The sequence below is a fragment of the Sinohyriopsis cumingii genome, chromosome 1 (genome assembly GCF_028554795.1).
Source record: "Sinohyriopsis cumingii isolate HCF-2022 chromosome 1, ASM2855479v2, whole genome shotgun sequence".
Lineage (NCBI taxonomy): Eukaryota > Metazoa > Mollusca > Bivalvia > Unionida > Unionidae > Sinohyriopsis > Sinohyriopsis cumingii.
In genome coordinates this window covers 90826943-90841481 of record NC_142961.1, presented here as the reverse complement: position 1 = coordinate 90841481, position 14539 = coordinate 90826943, and the positions used below count along the sequence as shown (strand labels likewise).

The following is a 14539-nucleotide window of genomic DNA, read 5'->3' as shown; positions in this document are numbered from 1 at the left end:
TGAATGGCACATGATGGAGGCATGGCCATACCACAAACTCACTCAAAATGGTAACATACAATTGTTGATGGCTGGATGCAAGATGAATGGCACATGATGGAGGCAAGGCCACACCACAAACTCACTCAATAGGGTAACATACAATTGTTGATGGCTGGATGAAAGATGAATGGCACAAGATGGAGGCAAGGCCATACCATAAACTCACTCAAAATGGTAACATACAATTGTTGATGGCTGGATGCAAAATGAATGGCATATAATGGAGGCAAGGCCATACCACAATCTCACTTTGCTTTATGATCAGGTGAGCTAATAACAGCAGAAAAAAATTGTGGTTTAAAAATCATTTTATTAAAACTGAAGCAGACCTAAAGCTTACAGTACACTACTATTATTACCAACCTGTAGTCGATCTGGATTATAGGTGCCTTCTTTATCCCAGGGTGGGGGTGGGATATCTGGACCAAACATATCCTGTAGATGATCGATAAACCTAGGGAGAAAAAAACCCCACAAAAACATCAAAGAATAATAATATTTTTGTAAGGGAAACTTAATGATACATTAAACCCCCACCCACCTATGGTTAATAATTCTGTATGCAAGGCACGTCTGACAATGGAGAACCAAAGTTATTGTGCATAAAGATTTTACTTCTTCCAGTCAGAAGAACCTTGACTTTTGAACCCAAATTAATAGGATTCTTCCTTATCAGTTTTGTTTTGTTGGTTGTAATGGCACTTTTAACACATTACTTACTATATCATGTGGAGGAAATTGGAGCTATATGTCTTTCACAGGGACACACTGATACAGCCAACTCAAGCTGACATGGGCAGGTACCAATGCAACCCTTGGATGCTGTACCAGCTGAGCTATCTATCCCAATTACAACAAATCCAAAAGGTTTGATTAAAGAATGAAGTCTGGAACTAAAGTTATTGTGTGGATAATGTTTGTCTTCTTTAAGTCACAGACAAATTATACTTTAACAATCTGATCCCAAGATTAATTAGTTGCTTTCTTACTTCATGCGCAAGCCCTTCACAGTACTTGGTCTGAAACTAATGTTCAATCTTAACCTTTGATCTTGTGACCCTTGAATGAGAACTGAAGTTATTTTGCAGAAACCAGAAAGAGATGTACTTACATAAGTCAATCTTAGCATTATATGTTCTGCATTACAGCAGGTGTAAGAAAAATAATGAAAACAAGGGTCCCTCAAACTGGGACAACACCATTTGAAATGAATTTTCAGAAAGACCATTTCCTTTTTTTTAACTGCTGGCAATACAAACATCTCTGGTACTCTTGAGCAATAAGATTTTCAAATTAATCTGCTGTGGCAACTGTATTAGTTGCAAGATTGGCCCCAGTTTCATTCAGGACAAATTAGATGCCATCAGAGGACTTGGTGAAAACCTGAACTTGATATAACAATCCATTCAGATGAATTAGTTACAAGATTTTCAGTATGTTCATTCTGGCAGCCATACTAGATGTAAGATTGGCACCATATTCATTTAGAAACAACTAGAGACCATCTGAAGACATTTTTGTGTAAACCCCATGCCAATATGACCATCAAGCTGTTCAATATGTTCATTGTGGCAGCCAAATTGCATGCATGCAAGGTACCACTTTCATTTAGAATCAACTAGATATCATAAGATGTTTTTTGTGAAAAATCTTTTGTTATTACCATCAATTCTGATGGAGTTCCAGTAACAAGATTTCTAAGATGGCTTTCTCAACACACTTTCAGTGACTTCCAAGAAGTTTCAAGTTGTATTTTTTAAAATGGAATTTGAACTTTCTCCATATGTTACTGTAAACCACTACATAAATATGTGAAAATGTGGAAGAAAAACCATACAACTAATTAGCAAATTGCTAGAGCAAAGGGATACAACTACATCTATTATCTCCCCATGTCATGTGTCAAATGATTAATCAAATTTTATCTCAATTTATCCATTTCTCCATAAATTGCTTTTTGGAAAATAATATAAATACCAAAAATTCTTACTTTAGATCTGGGTATATTTTATCGAATGTAAATACTGGCTGTATTGTGAAAAATTCTCTGAATTATTTTATATTATTCATTATTTTGAACTTACTAAGGCTTATACCTTATATATGAGCCAGAACAAAGAAGTAATATTCAAAACAAGAACTCTTAAAATATACAGATTCTTTGATAAAATTTGAAAATCAACAAGATTTTCTTTATCTTAGTAATTAAAGGTCTGATATAATGAATATTCTATTTAAAACAACCTCAGATATTATTTTTTTCTGATCTAAGAAAAGACATCTTTATATCCAAATATATATATTGCAGTTTTCAAATTCTCTTAATGAAGAAATTGGAATATAAATTGTAAATAAAGTTCCAAAAATGGATAACTGGGTACTGCCATCTACTGTATATACTTGCATACAAGTTGGATCCAACTGTGAAATACAAGAATCAGATCTCCCATCGCATAATGCACCAGAAGAGCTAGTTCTATGCAGTTTCTTTGGAGTAATCAATAGAACACAAACACAGACCCTGATTAACTGGCACATTATGTGACAGCACATCACAGTTGACTATACAGTAAAATGATATTCCACGTGCAAATGTCCTTGATACCTGTGCTTTTCACAAAAAGCTTCAATATAGTCTGTTTCAGTGTACTGTGGGTAAAGGAATAAAACAGGCCAATGAAGTACATTGTCAGCATCCAGATGCACCCTGGCTTTACTGGGATTATGCACCTCCAGACTAGTCAGAAGAGTTGGATCTAGTTGCCTCCCTTGATTGTCACTCTTCATTCCAGCCAGCTGGATCCCACGGCTCTGTGGAGGTAGAGTACTATACTAACTGTACCAATATTGGGATATTGCACTTTTATCTCTCCTTGAGACAATAAAACTGATCCCATTGTCATTCTTAATTTTAAATATTTCCTAAAACTGAAGAGTTATATTCAAGCCACAATACTAATTTTGAGATTGTGTTTATATAATGACATGGATTTAGTCTCTGTAGAGAATAATGTGTATGTACTAGATTTCTGGAGAACATGTAATAAACAAATAAACAGACAAGCAAATAATGAAATCTTTCAATTACCACATCAGCATTTACTTTTTCAGTATGAATTTAAGTGTTGGTGTTATTAAAAACTGAATACATATTTTTAAAAGTCTTCAGCTTTATCAGCACCTAAAATGGTTGTAAAGTTCCATAGAAATCCTCCTAGTAGTTAGAAGGAGTAGCAATAACAAACTTGTGCTAACAGACAAACAGATGAAAGATGAAAGACCATCCCAAATGCACTTCTGGTCCATGTATTCTGTTGAATAAACCCTAAAACATAAGTTAACAGCAACCATTTCTACAGAGAAATAATGTCAAGCAGTAACTATTATCATAACCATCACTGTCAGTGGCAGCTGCAGCATCTAAGTGGATTTCTCACCTGAATGACCCTGAGCAATTTAAGATCTTCTTCTCGGTCCTTTCTCTCTTGTGCCTGGGCTTTTCTTCTGTCACGATCTATATCTCTCTGAAAACAAAACGGTCAAAGAAATGTGCATATCTGTAAAAGTTTGCATGTGTCCTTGTCTGTACAAGTTTGTGTTGATTTTTGTATCTGTGCATATGCCTGTAAAGTCTGCATGCATATCTGTATCTGTGCATATGTCTGTACAAGTTTGTATCATTTTTGTATCTGTGCCCATGTCTGTACAAGTTTGTGTGCATATTTGTATATGTGCACATAGTACGTTTGCATGTATGCATGTCAGTACAAAAAGTATGTGTTCAAGTCCATAAAAGTTTCTATGCATGTTTGTATACACACGTCTTCATTAGTTTCTATGCATGTAAGTATACATACATGATTTTAGTAGTTCGCATGGATGTCTGAACAAGTCTGAATGCATGTTTGTATAAGTGCATGTCTTTATGAGTCTATATATACATGTATATCCAAAATCAGAATGGTTAAGATTTCCTCTTAATACCTGGTCATATTTTATTCCTGAGACAAATTTATAATAGTTACAGATCTTAACAAGTATGTTTCAAATTACCTTCATCTTGTCCGCGCTATGTCTTAATTCCAGTATCACCTTATTCTGTGGATCAATCTTGAATCACAGTTAAAGAAAGACAGTGTAGAAGCATTCAACTGCATTTTTATGACATGCAAAGAAGCATGATGAAGATATTTTCCCAGTGACATCTTAACTTTCATTCATCTGCAGGTTAACTTCTGGGCACTAACTAAGCTGAAAAGTTTAACTAATCTACAGGTTAACTTCAGGGTGCCAACTAAGCTGAAATGTTTAACTAATCTACAGGTTAATTTCAAGGCACAAACTAAGCTGAAAAGTTTAACTGATCTACAGGTTAACTTCAAGGCACAAACTAAGCTGAAAAGTTTAACTGATCTACAGGTTAACTTCAAGGCACAAACTAAGCTCAAAAGTTTAACTGATTTACAGGTTAACTTCAAGGCACAAACTAAGCTGAAAAGTTTAACTAATCTACAGGTTAACTTCAAGGTACAAACTAAGCTGAAAAGTTTCATTCATCAAAGATAATCAAAATGCTACTTGAATAAAAAGGATACCATTAGAGCAGCATCACACCAATATATACATTCTTCATATTTCCTCATCTCACAACAACACTGGGCACCTGCATGAAATGTAAACAGGAAAAAAAATCTAAGGGTTGTCAAGGCAACACATCAACTTCAAGTTTCTAAGGCAACCCTAAATGCAAGTTTTCAAGGCTGTATGAGCCATTAATACTTTTGAAAATTTTCAGATTTTAATCAAAGATTATTGAGATATCAGATAGGAATAAAGTAAATCTTTTGTTTTAAATTATATGTATGCATGGGAATTGCTTTCTTCTTACAAAATGATCTGAGGATAAGGATGAAGTACTCAAACTTTTCTCAAATATATTAAATAATGACTAACGGTGAATTTAGGGAATTTTTATAGACTTTAAACCCATGATTCCTACTTAATCTTCACCCCCAAAAATATCTGTTGTAAATCAAGTAATATTTCAAAATCTTACTTCAAGAAGAGAATTTGTGATGTTTAGAGGATCTGGGACAGGTACTGGTGTAAGGAGAACCTTTATGCGGAGGAAAAAAACAGAAATGGAGAAAGGAAGCAACTTTTTATGGGCAGCCACTACATTTTGCTCAAGTATAATGCTTTTTCAACTGAAAATTGCATAGTACCAAATCTGCCATGATCATATAATGTGACTGTAGATTGAGGCCTAGGTCTTTACTGATACTTTCAAGTGATCACAGACCTGATCAGCTGGTGCATTATGCAATGAATGATCAGGGTCTACATTTACATTCAGTTAGGTGTGCATATGCTGGAACCAAGATTCAAGCACACGACCAGAGAGGTGCAAAGAAATCCAATTTACAATCAGAAACCAATGTCTTCTGACCTAAATATTTATGTGCAAGTGAAGAACTGCTCATTTTTCTTATTACTGAAAAGGCATGGATCAAGCTGACTGCCCTTAAATGAAGCAACTGGTCAGCTTGATGTCAGGATAATGTAACTAGGTGGGACATGATGCTACATGTCTGCATCATGATACCCCAGTGCTAGACATCACTATAAACTGCAACACTGCAGATATCACAGAGATATGACTGAAATTTTAAAGCTACGTTAAAAATTTATATCACACACAGACACACAAAATAGTAACTGCTCTCTGGTTTAAGACACATATTAGAGGAATTGTCAATAATACATGTCTTTTCTGAGATTAAAAAAGTGCAAACATGTATAAAAAAAGATATTTTTTTGTTTGTAGTCAGCTGAAAGAAAGTGTTTGATGACCAACAGGCCAAGATATCTTCACACATTATATCAAACAAGTTATTTCCCCTGAAATGTATTTATTACATATCCTTTAGCTATATAGTACACACCTATGGCTTTAAATTGAAGTGGGATTTTTAAGTCCAATTCAGCGCATTTATAGTAATATTGACACATGCACACCAAAGAATGCAGCTAATGTAGATGTGCATTATGGACTGAACAGCCCTTTCAAATACTGTATGAACCATGTCAAATTAATAAGCATATAATTATGGGAAATAAGTTAATGTTGTGGGTTCAATTTTCATGATACTGACAAAAATCTTTGGCAATGCTTAAAGGACTAGATTTATATTGTGACTAAGATCAGCCCATGTCATATGTCACTGATATTAACCAGATGTTGGTGGTACAGGCCAATCATACTTGGATTATTTGTAATGAGAATCAACTAGTGGGTGCCTTTCACCCTGTTGGATCCTCATTAGTGGTGGCAGAGATAAATTTTGTATCCATTTTGTAAGGCCATTATTGCATACTGAATGGTCATCTCCTTAATACAGTAAAACAATTGAAAAAGTAAGAAAGTATATCCAGATAGAAGTTGGCTGCTCTGAAGATGGGATGAAGGGTGCACCCACCAGAGCATTTAACCTACAAAAACCTAACTTTACAGATAAACAACTCAATAAGACAGATACAGAACTCAACAGTGGCAGCAAGGTTCTGACAGGTCTTGACCAGGATGAAGCAGTCACTAAAGTCTAAACTTAGACACTCTGCAAGCATTTCGACAGTTATACATGAAAACTTAACATTTACAGTCTCTAACAGCTGCATGTTTTTGGTCAGATAGGAGAGAAAATGGTTCATTATTTCTGTGTCAGGGTTTTCTAGCTCCAGAAACAATCCAGCTCTGCTACAACATCAATGTGACTGCTGAATTTCCAAAGAAGGATTACCAAAAACACAATAAAAAAGGTAATCTCTGAGCTGAAGAAAGATATTGCCTCCATAGGGCAAAGCATAGAGTGAAGATGCTGCTGAAAGTCATGAACAACTCCAGGCACAACCAACTGAAAAGACAGACAAGTGTGCTGTATACCTGGAGGCTGCTAGTGTTATCATGAGACTGTAGAGGCAGATTAACAGAAAATGCAAGACCATCAACTGCATGATGAATGAGTACAAGAACTTATGTGAATGCCTCCGGACTCTGTCTCAGAAGCAAGGCATTACCATGGCAAGTAATATGATAGTACTGGACATATTAGTCATCCTGTGATTGTGATTTTCACTGGCAACAACACACGGACACCCAAAAAGGTATCAACTGACAAAGGCTGTGTTAAGGAATGGATAAAAACAATGGAGACCCCTCACCAAGAAAGCCTGTGGAAAAGGCAACTGGATATCATCAGAACATCATCTTTTGTCTCTTCAGTTTATTCCACAATGCAGCTGGATGGCAGACCAAAATGTATGGACTCTAATTATAGCTTTATATGGGCTACTGCTCCTTACTGTGCACAAATGGATCAACTCATGAAGATATCCAAAGTATCGGTAGGACTAAGGCAACCATACCAACAATTTGTGCAGTGCACTCATCAGTGTGGGCTATATGATTTTTCTTGCAATGCATTTTCAGGGCAATGGCTTGTGCATGTCAAACCTTGTGTTTGTACCATGCAGACAGGTCTAATATGTGCATATACATCCAGGATGGTCCATATGGACATGGACTGTGTAAAGCCCTCTGACTTGTAAAGTATACAGCCTGTCCACATGGCAGTGACCTTTGGAGTGGTCAAACTGTCACTCATACTGCTTTATCTTATTAGGCAACTAACCATATGTTCCAGAAAGTCTTTTTGTGGGTCTGGGAAATAGCAATACACCATATCAATCCCATCATGGTGGCTTCTTCTTCCATGCCAGTCTTTGTGTGGCAAAATCTGAAACTCAGTGCAACATTTTTTGTATGCCATCACAATGAAGTTTTCAAGCACATACCCATCACTGTTGCTGGGCTGCTGAACACACTTTTCAACCAATATTGTTGTGCATCTGATAATAAACATGAAGCACAAAGGCTGCATGCATTAAGATGGTCTCTGCTGTGAGGGGGTCCACAGCTGAACTGCCACAGCCCATTCTGGTGCACCAAACAAGATAACTACAAAATTGTATGGGACCGTCACTCCAATTTTATTGTTGAAGGCTTGAACTTAATGTTGGCTAAAGACATCAAGAAAAAGCAGCAAACTTTAGTTATCTTCTGACCTGCACAATAAGAGCTGTGAAATCCTTCTATTCTGCAGTCTTATAGACCCCTTCAGTATGGCATTTCACATTAAAGCTAATGCTGCCATCTAACCTCATATTTATCATGCTAAAACAAAAACTGGGGAGGCAATCTCAATCCAGCAGTAAAATATAACCATTCAAGGTGTCTTATGGTTGGCCTTTGATCGATGAACTACTGGATGTCTGGCACAATGTCCAGGCAGGTAAGTCCTTTCAATGGTAACCATTTGGTGGTTGGGCTGAATTGGAGGGTATCTAACATCCATGACAGGCATGTGAGGTTTTTCTGATTTGGCAATCAAGGTTTTCAAGGGTGTCACATCAATTATGAGATGTAACTTGGTCATTGTCTGTGATCCCTCTTGGGACTAGATGATGAAGTGGGGGTCAGGCTTGACAATTATGAAATTATGACAGAGACAGGTTAGTTGTCTTTACAGTGCTAAATGCCCTCTTAATCAACCTGGACCAGCTTTCCACAGGAAAGATGAAATGGTAAAATAGGAAGCATCCTGCCAATGTTGCAAGATAATGCTAAAAGGTTTGATGTCAACACTTTTGTGGCCATCAAGCTGTCTGGCAACACCATTTTATGAGATCTCAACATTGCCTGCATATATCACATGGTCTGATGGCACCATGCCAAGCACTGCACATATCAACCTCACTTTACCACAAAAAAACAAATAGGCCCTCAAATCTGTTATATGCTGCAAAGTAAAAAACTAGGCAAGTGGTTCCAGAGAGAGACAAGGGTGTACAGAGTATTTAGGGCGTGTTTAACATGTTCACCCAAGAAAATGGTGTCAGATTCTGCTTTGCTACACTATGTTACCATTACTTGGTCCCGGTATCAGCTCTTCTATTTAGAGTTGTCATAACCTGGTGTTATTAGCAATAAATATGACCTAGACAAAAACCTTTATGTTGACATTGTTTCATATCTTTGAAATGAGGAGGGAGTGTTAGATATTTTAAGTTTTAAATACAATGGAACAACAAGGCAAGCAGGCATAGACTATGCTTGTTAACATAAGTTTCCCAAACCTAGCTGAGATGCAATGCAACTTCATAACAATCAGGCATAATGTCTGCAACACTTATACAAAAGACTGACTTTGCAGGCATAACCCCACATAAGGCCAATACAAACTATCTGGGAAGTTTGTTAGGCTCAAATATTCATTAACAGCATTCATCACTGAAATGGAAGCAGACAACTGCTGGCATTAATGCAGGAATGTTGTTGCTCCCTACCTGGATATGGCATTCTATATCAATGCAAATCACTTTACACCAGTAGTGTGTAACACTCTAAACCAAAATTTCTGTGCTGACAGTAGCTTGTTTGAGCAAATACGTGAAGTTAACAAAGACACTTTAATGGTCTTTATAGAAAAGTGCAGTACTACAGACACTCTCAAACTGGATATGGAGGTTCTGCATGAATGAAAACCAGTTTACCTGCTCTTCAAGCTGTGGAATGTAAACAACCCTTTTTCTAATTGTTAAATTGATAAAGTGAAGCTAACAAAGTGACTTTGCTGGAGTTCATACAGAAATACAGTCACTAGGGTGACTCTCTACATCAATATGCCATTCCTGTATCACCACAAACCATCTTACATGCTCTTTTGAGCACTACAGCGTAGGCTGGTTGGAAGTTGGCCATCCCTAGATGTTTCTATACGATAATTCCTGGGCTTACACTTCTTAATGTGGCAGAATAAGTGGAAAAGATTCAAAGCAATGTATCCATTCCCCCTTCGCACACAAAAATGAAATCCCAGGCCAGGGATGATGCTTGTACCAAATGATAATGTTAATTCTTAATTGGGATGTCTACTGAAGAAAACATATGACTCCAAGGTTAAATATCATTGAAAAGGTTCCATTTGTGGCTAAAATTGTGTTTCTTGCACTAGCATCTCATCACGATGGCATGATGTGAGGATATATGCATCATATCCTAGAGGTGCCTGTTTGAATTCTTATCAGTGTTTTTATGACATAGATAAAACTATCCATAAATATTTATTTTGTACCAGATTTTGAAACGAAATCAATTATGATTTTATGGACACATTATGACACCTAACAAAAATAGATAAATCAAAGGATGCATTGCAATTTCTCTTAATCAACATACCTCTCATGATGGCCTTTAGGATGTATCGCAATTTCTTTTAAAGTCAACATACCTCCCATGATGGCCTTTAGGATGTATCGCAATTTCTTTTAAAGTCAACATACCTCTCATGATGGCCTTTAGATGATCTGGCTTAAACTTTCGGGCAATCACACAATCTTGAAATGAGGATTTATAGTTTCCTAGAAAAATGTAAAAATATTGACTTTTTAAGAAAATAATGACGAGAACAAAACTAAATCATACAATGAAAAAAGACAGTAAAACAAGTTTTTTTGCTCTCTCTATCAGTTTGCAAGCTCATAGCAAGAACATCTAAATGTGAAACTGAGAATTTTATCACATTTGCCACTGTTTATATCTTGTACTTCTCTCCATAAAGTTAACATACATTAGGCTGTAATGATTTTTCTTTAATGATTTTTTTTCTCCTGCTAATATCTGTTTGACCACATTAGCATTCTCAGAAACTAGTTTGATAAATTGATCAACCACTAATTTGAAATGCTCTTCTCCACTTTTTGGATGCACACATAAAATTTTGTCTCTCAGACAAATTTTCCTGGTAAAACAATAAACTTGCTTTAATTCTGTAACATTTATCTATTAGATTGGATGAAGCTAAAGTTAGGAAAACCTCTGCTAAGTTCAGCATAAATTAGCTTGGCAGCATCAGATCTCAAAGCATTCACTTACCAAGATGATATTGTGCAGCGGCTCTGTTGGTATATAATACAGCATTCAGCTCCTTATCTGGGCTCTTGCTTTTGATACCTTCCGCATAGTTCTCTACAGCTACAGAGTATTTCTTCTTCTTGAACTCAAAATTGCCATCTTCTTTATATGCCTCAGCCCGAGCTGAAATAAACATCTATTAGGTCCCATCATCATCAAACTTCAAAAAAAAAGTGTGTATTCTTACAAAAAATTGTCCTCCTATTTCCCTCTGTTTTCCAATTGGGCTCTTTTCAGTCTGTTAATGTACCTAATTAATACTGTGTAATATTGCTAATGTACTTCAGTGATACTGTTATTTTGTTAATGTACCTCATTAATACTGTATTATTTTGTTAATGTACTTAATTAAAACTGTCATTTTGTTAATGTATCTAATTGACAGTGTTATTTTGTTAATGTACCTCATTGCCACTGTACCTTATTAATAGTTATTTTGTTAATGTACCTAATTAATAGTTATTTTGTTAATGTACCTAATTTATACTGTTATTTTGTTAATGTAATTCATTAACAGTTATTTTGTTAATGTACCTCATTAATACTGTTATTCTGTAAATGTATCTAATTGATACTGCATTATTTTGTTAGAGTACCTCATTAACACTGTTATTTTGTTAACGTACCTCATCAATACTGTTATTTTGTTAATGTACCTAGTTACATTGTTATTTGTATCTCATTAGTACTGTTATTTTGTTAATGTACCTCATTAATAATATTTTTGTAAATGTATCTAATTGATACTGCATTATTTTGTTAATGTACCTCATTAACACTTATTTTTGTAATGTACCTCATTAATACTGAGTTATTTTGCTAATGTACCTCATTAATATTGTTATTTTCTTAATGTACCTCATTAATACTATTATTTTGTAAATGTATCTAACTGATACTGCATTATTTTGTTAATGTACCTCATTAACACTGTTATTTTGTTAATGTATGTCATTAATACTGTTATTTTGTTAATGTACCTCATTAATACTGTGTTATTTTGTTAATGTACCTCATTAACAGTGTGTTATTTGCTAATGTACATCATTAATACTGTGCTAGCTGCTACTAATACCATACCCATTCCTACATAATGTTCTTTTCAGAACTTCATGAACATATAATTCACAGCCAAGCTGGAAATCAAAAACAAATTCTGACATTCTTTAACTTCAGTCAGAGCAGGCAAGATATGAGATGAAATGAAATGACCAACATACTGAAATAGACTTGATCTAAAGGTTTCAGATTCTTTAGACATTTCAATTTGGAAGTCATTTGATTACAAAAAAATAGCTCAGAGACAAGGTGCAAAGAAATTCTGTCACTAATTTCAACATCATTTATTATGGTTATTAGTGCTTTGAAACCTAATGCATCAAAAAGATTGTTTTAGGGATAATGAAATGTGCATTCCAATTTGAAGAGATTTGGTCATGTGGTGTCAGGGACAGCATTCAGAATAACAAAATTGTGCAACTCTTTAAACCTATCAAAAACTGTAACTCTGCCAAATGCTGATGTTAAACACAACATATCAAACATTTATGTAACTCTGCCAAATGCTGATGTTAAACGCAGAATATCAAACATTTGTGTAACTCTGCCAAATGCTGATGTTAAACGCAGAATATCAAACATTTGTGTAACTCTGCCAAATGCTGTTGTTAAACGCAGAATATCAAACATTTGTGTAACTCTGCCAAATGCTGATGTTAAACACAGCATATCAAACATTTGTGTAACTCTGCCAAATGCTGATGTTAAACGCAGCATATCAAACATTTGTGTAACTCTGCCAAATGCTGATGTTAAACACAGCATATCAAACATTTGTAGACTATTACCTGAATAATTCATTTGGATATTATTCAAATAAAGCACATGGTAGTCTGTTGGTTAAAGATTTTGGAGCATTTTATACCAAATGTTTATAAACAGCTAGTCAAAGACCTCATCTAAAATCTCAACAAAATATATCTTTACAACGAATTTGGTTAAATCTGATAAAAAATATGGACTTTAGCATACTAATGAATAAATTTTGGTGCATTTTAAATCAAACAAGGGCCATAACTCTGTCTGATGTTGCAGGAATCTGCTGCTGATTAAACTCATCCACAGTCTTGTTGATATATATATTCATATTAGATCTGGTTTAAATCCAACAAGAAATTGCAGCTCAAAGACATTAATACTGAAGAACTCTGACCTGAAAAGGGCCATAATTGCCAAAACATTATGGCAATTATTGTGACAGAACTTACCTGAGACCATGTCAAGAGAGTTCATCATATCCTACTTTTTGCTAAAATCTTAAAAGAACTATGGACTATAAAGCAATAACAAGAGCATTTCGGTACACATTACATAAGAAAAGTCATAATTATATTAAATTGTGAAGGGCATTGCAGATTATCAATCATCAAACTAATGCCATAGACATTTGTATCTCTAAAACATTGACAAGCACATGTTGACATGCATGTATCTCTAAAACATTGACAAGCACATGTTGACATGCATCCTTCTCTTTACAGTACAACATGTACAGGGTTGAATTGCACATCAAGACAGTATTGGCTGTAAAGCAACAACTAAAAGTTCTAACAGAATGAAAATATAAAGAATTGCAAATAATCATTTGGAAGAAAAGTCCTTCCAAATGAATATAAAGATAATGTCCTACAAGAAACATGATGCATGGTAAATATGTTAAAATTCTTGAAAAGAGACATAAAATAAAAGATAAAAGGTTAAACAATTTTTATTTAAAATATGGGATACATATTAGTTATCTAAAATTCATTCCCTTGGAAAGTCCGAGATTTTTTCTGTGGTACATGACCAAAAAGCTTTTTAACTGAGCTCTATATTTCTACTGTAACCTGAACCTTCAAATGCTAGTTTTGGACACCATCCCAACTGTATCCTGTGGATTTTTTAAAACAGATTCCAGTGGATGTAATTTTTTCAAACAAAAATCCTTGCAAGGAAGGGTCCATACATAAGCAAAATAATGAATTTTGCACTCAAAAAGTGAAGAAAGGTGATCAAGTTAAAAACTGTAAATGAAACCAAAAGAAAGTAATAATTACAGTAAATCAGTTTTGCTATAGTCAAAAAAATGTTTTGTATTTTATCTGTTTGAATACATAATGACTCAAAGTACAATAACAGACTTCCTTTTGTCACAACTGGACCTTCTGTTTCCTTATAAGGCTCTTTATTTCAGGATACTGAGGGTAAAGGACACACATAATCAATGGTCCAAAGAGAACTCTCTGCAACTTATATCTCACATGGCCCTTCCTCTATCAAACCAATACTGCACCAGTAATTAAAGTTTAAGCTAATAAAATTAAAGTTTTTTGTTCAGTAGCCTCCTCGTTTTGACAGCAATATTCTGGTTGGACCTGAAGAATCACATTTCAGTTTCAAGTTTTCAACTGAGTTTCATGCTAC

The 14539-nt window shown here is 35.0% G+C and overlaps 1 protein-coding gene across 2 annotated transcripts in view; it reads right to left on the bottom strand.

The window, feature by feature from the left end:
- The window catches only part of LOC149807329 (hsp70/Hsp90 co-chaperone CNS1 homolog), a 38376-nt gene that overhangs the window by 9199 nt on the left and 14638 nt on the right, over window positions 1-14539 (bottom strand). For both annotated transcript variants that reach the window (XM_089965418.1, XM_089965426.1), the window contains 7 exons: window positions 11036-11197; window positions 10444-10521; window positions 4638-4705; window positions 4096-4152; window positions 3480-3566; window positions 2648-2853; window positions 406-496 (listed from right to left, as the gene is read on the bottom strand). In XM_089965418.1, the coding sequence (XP_089821544.1) occupies window positions 406-496; window positions 2648-2853; window positions 3480-3566; window positions 4096-4152; window positions 4638-4705; window positions 10444-10521; window positions 11036-11197 (749 nt within the window). The remainder of the gene's footprint in view (window positions 1-405; window positions 497-2647; window positions 2854-3479; window positions 3567-4095; window positions 4153-4637; window positions 4706-10443; window positions 10522-11035; window positions 11198-14539) is intronic.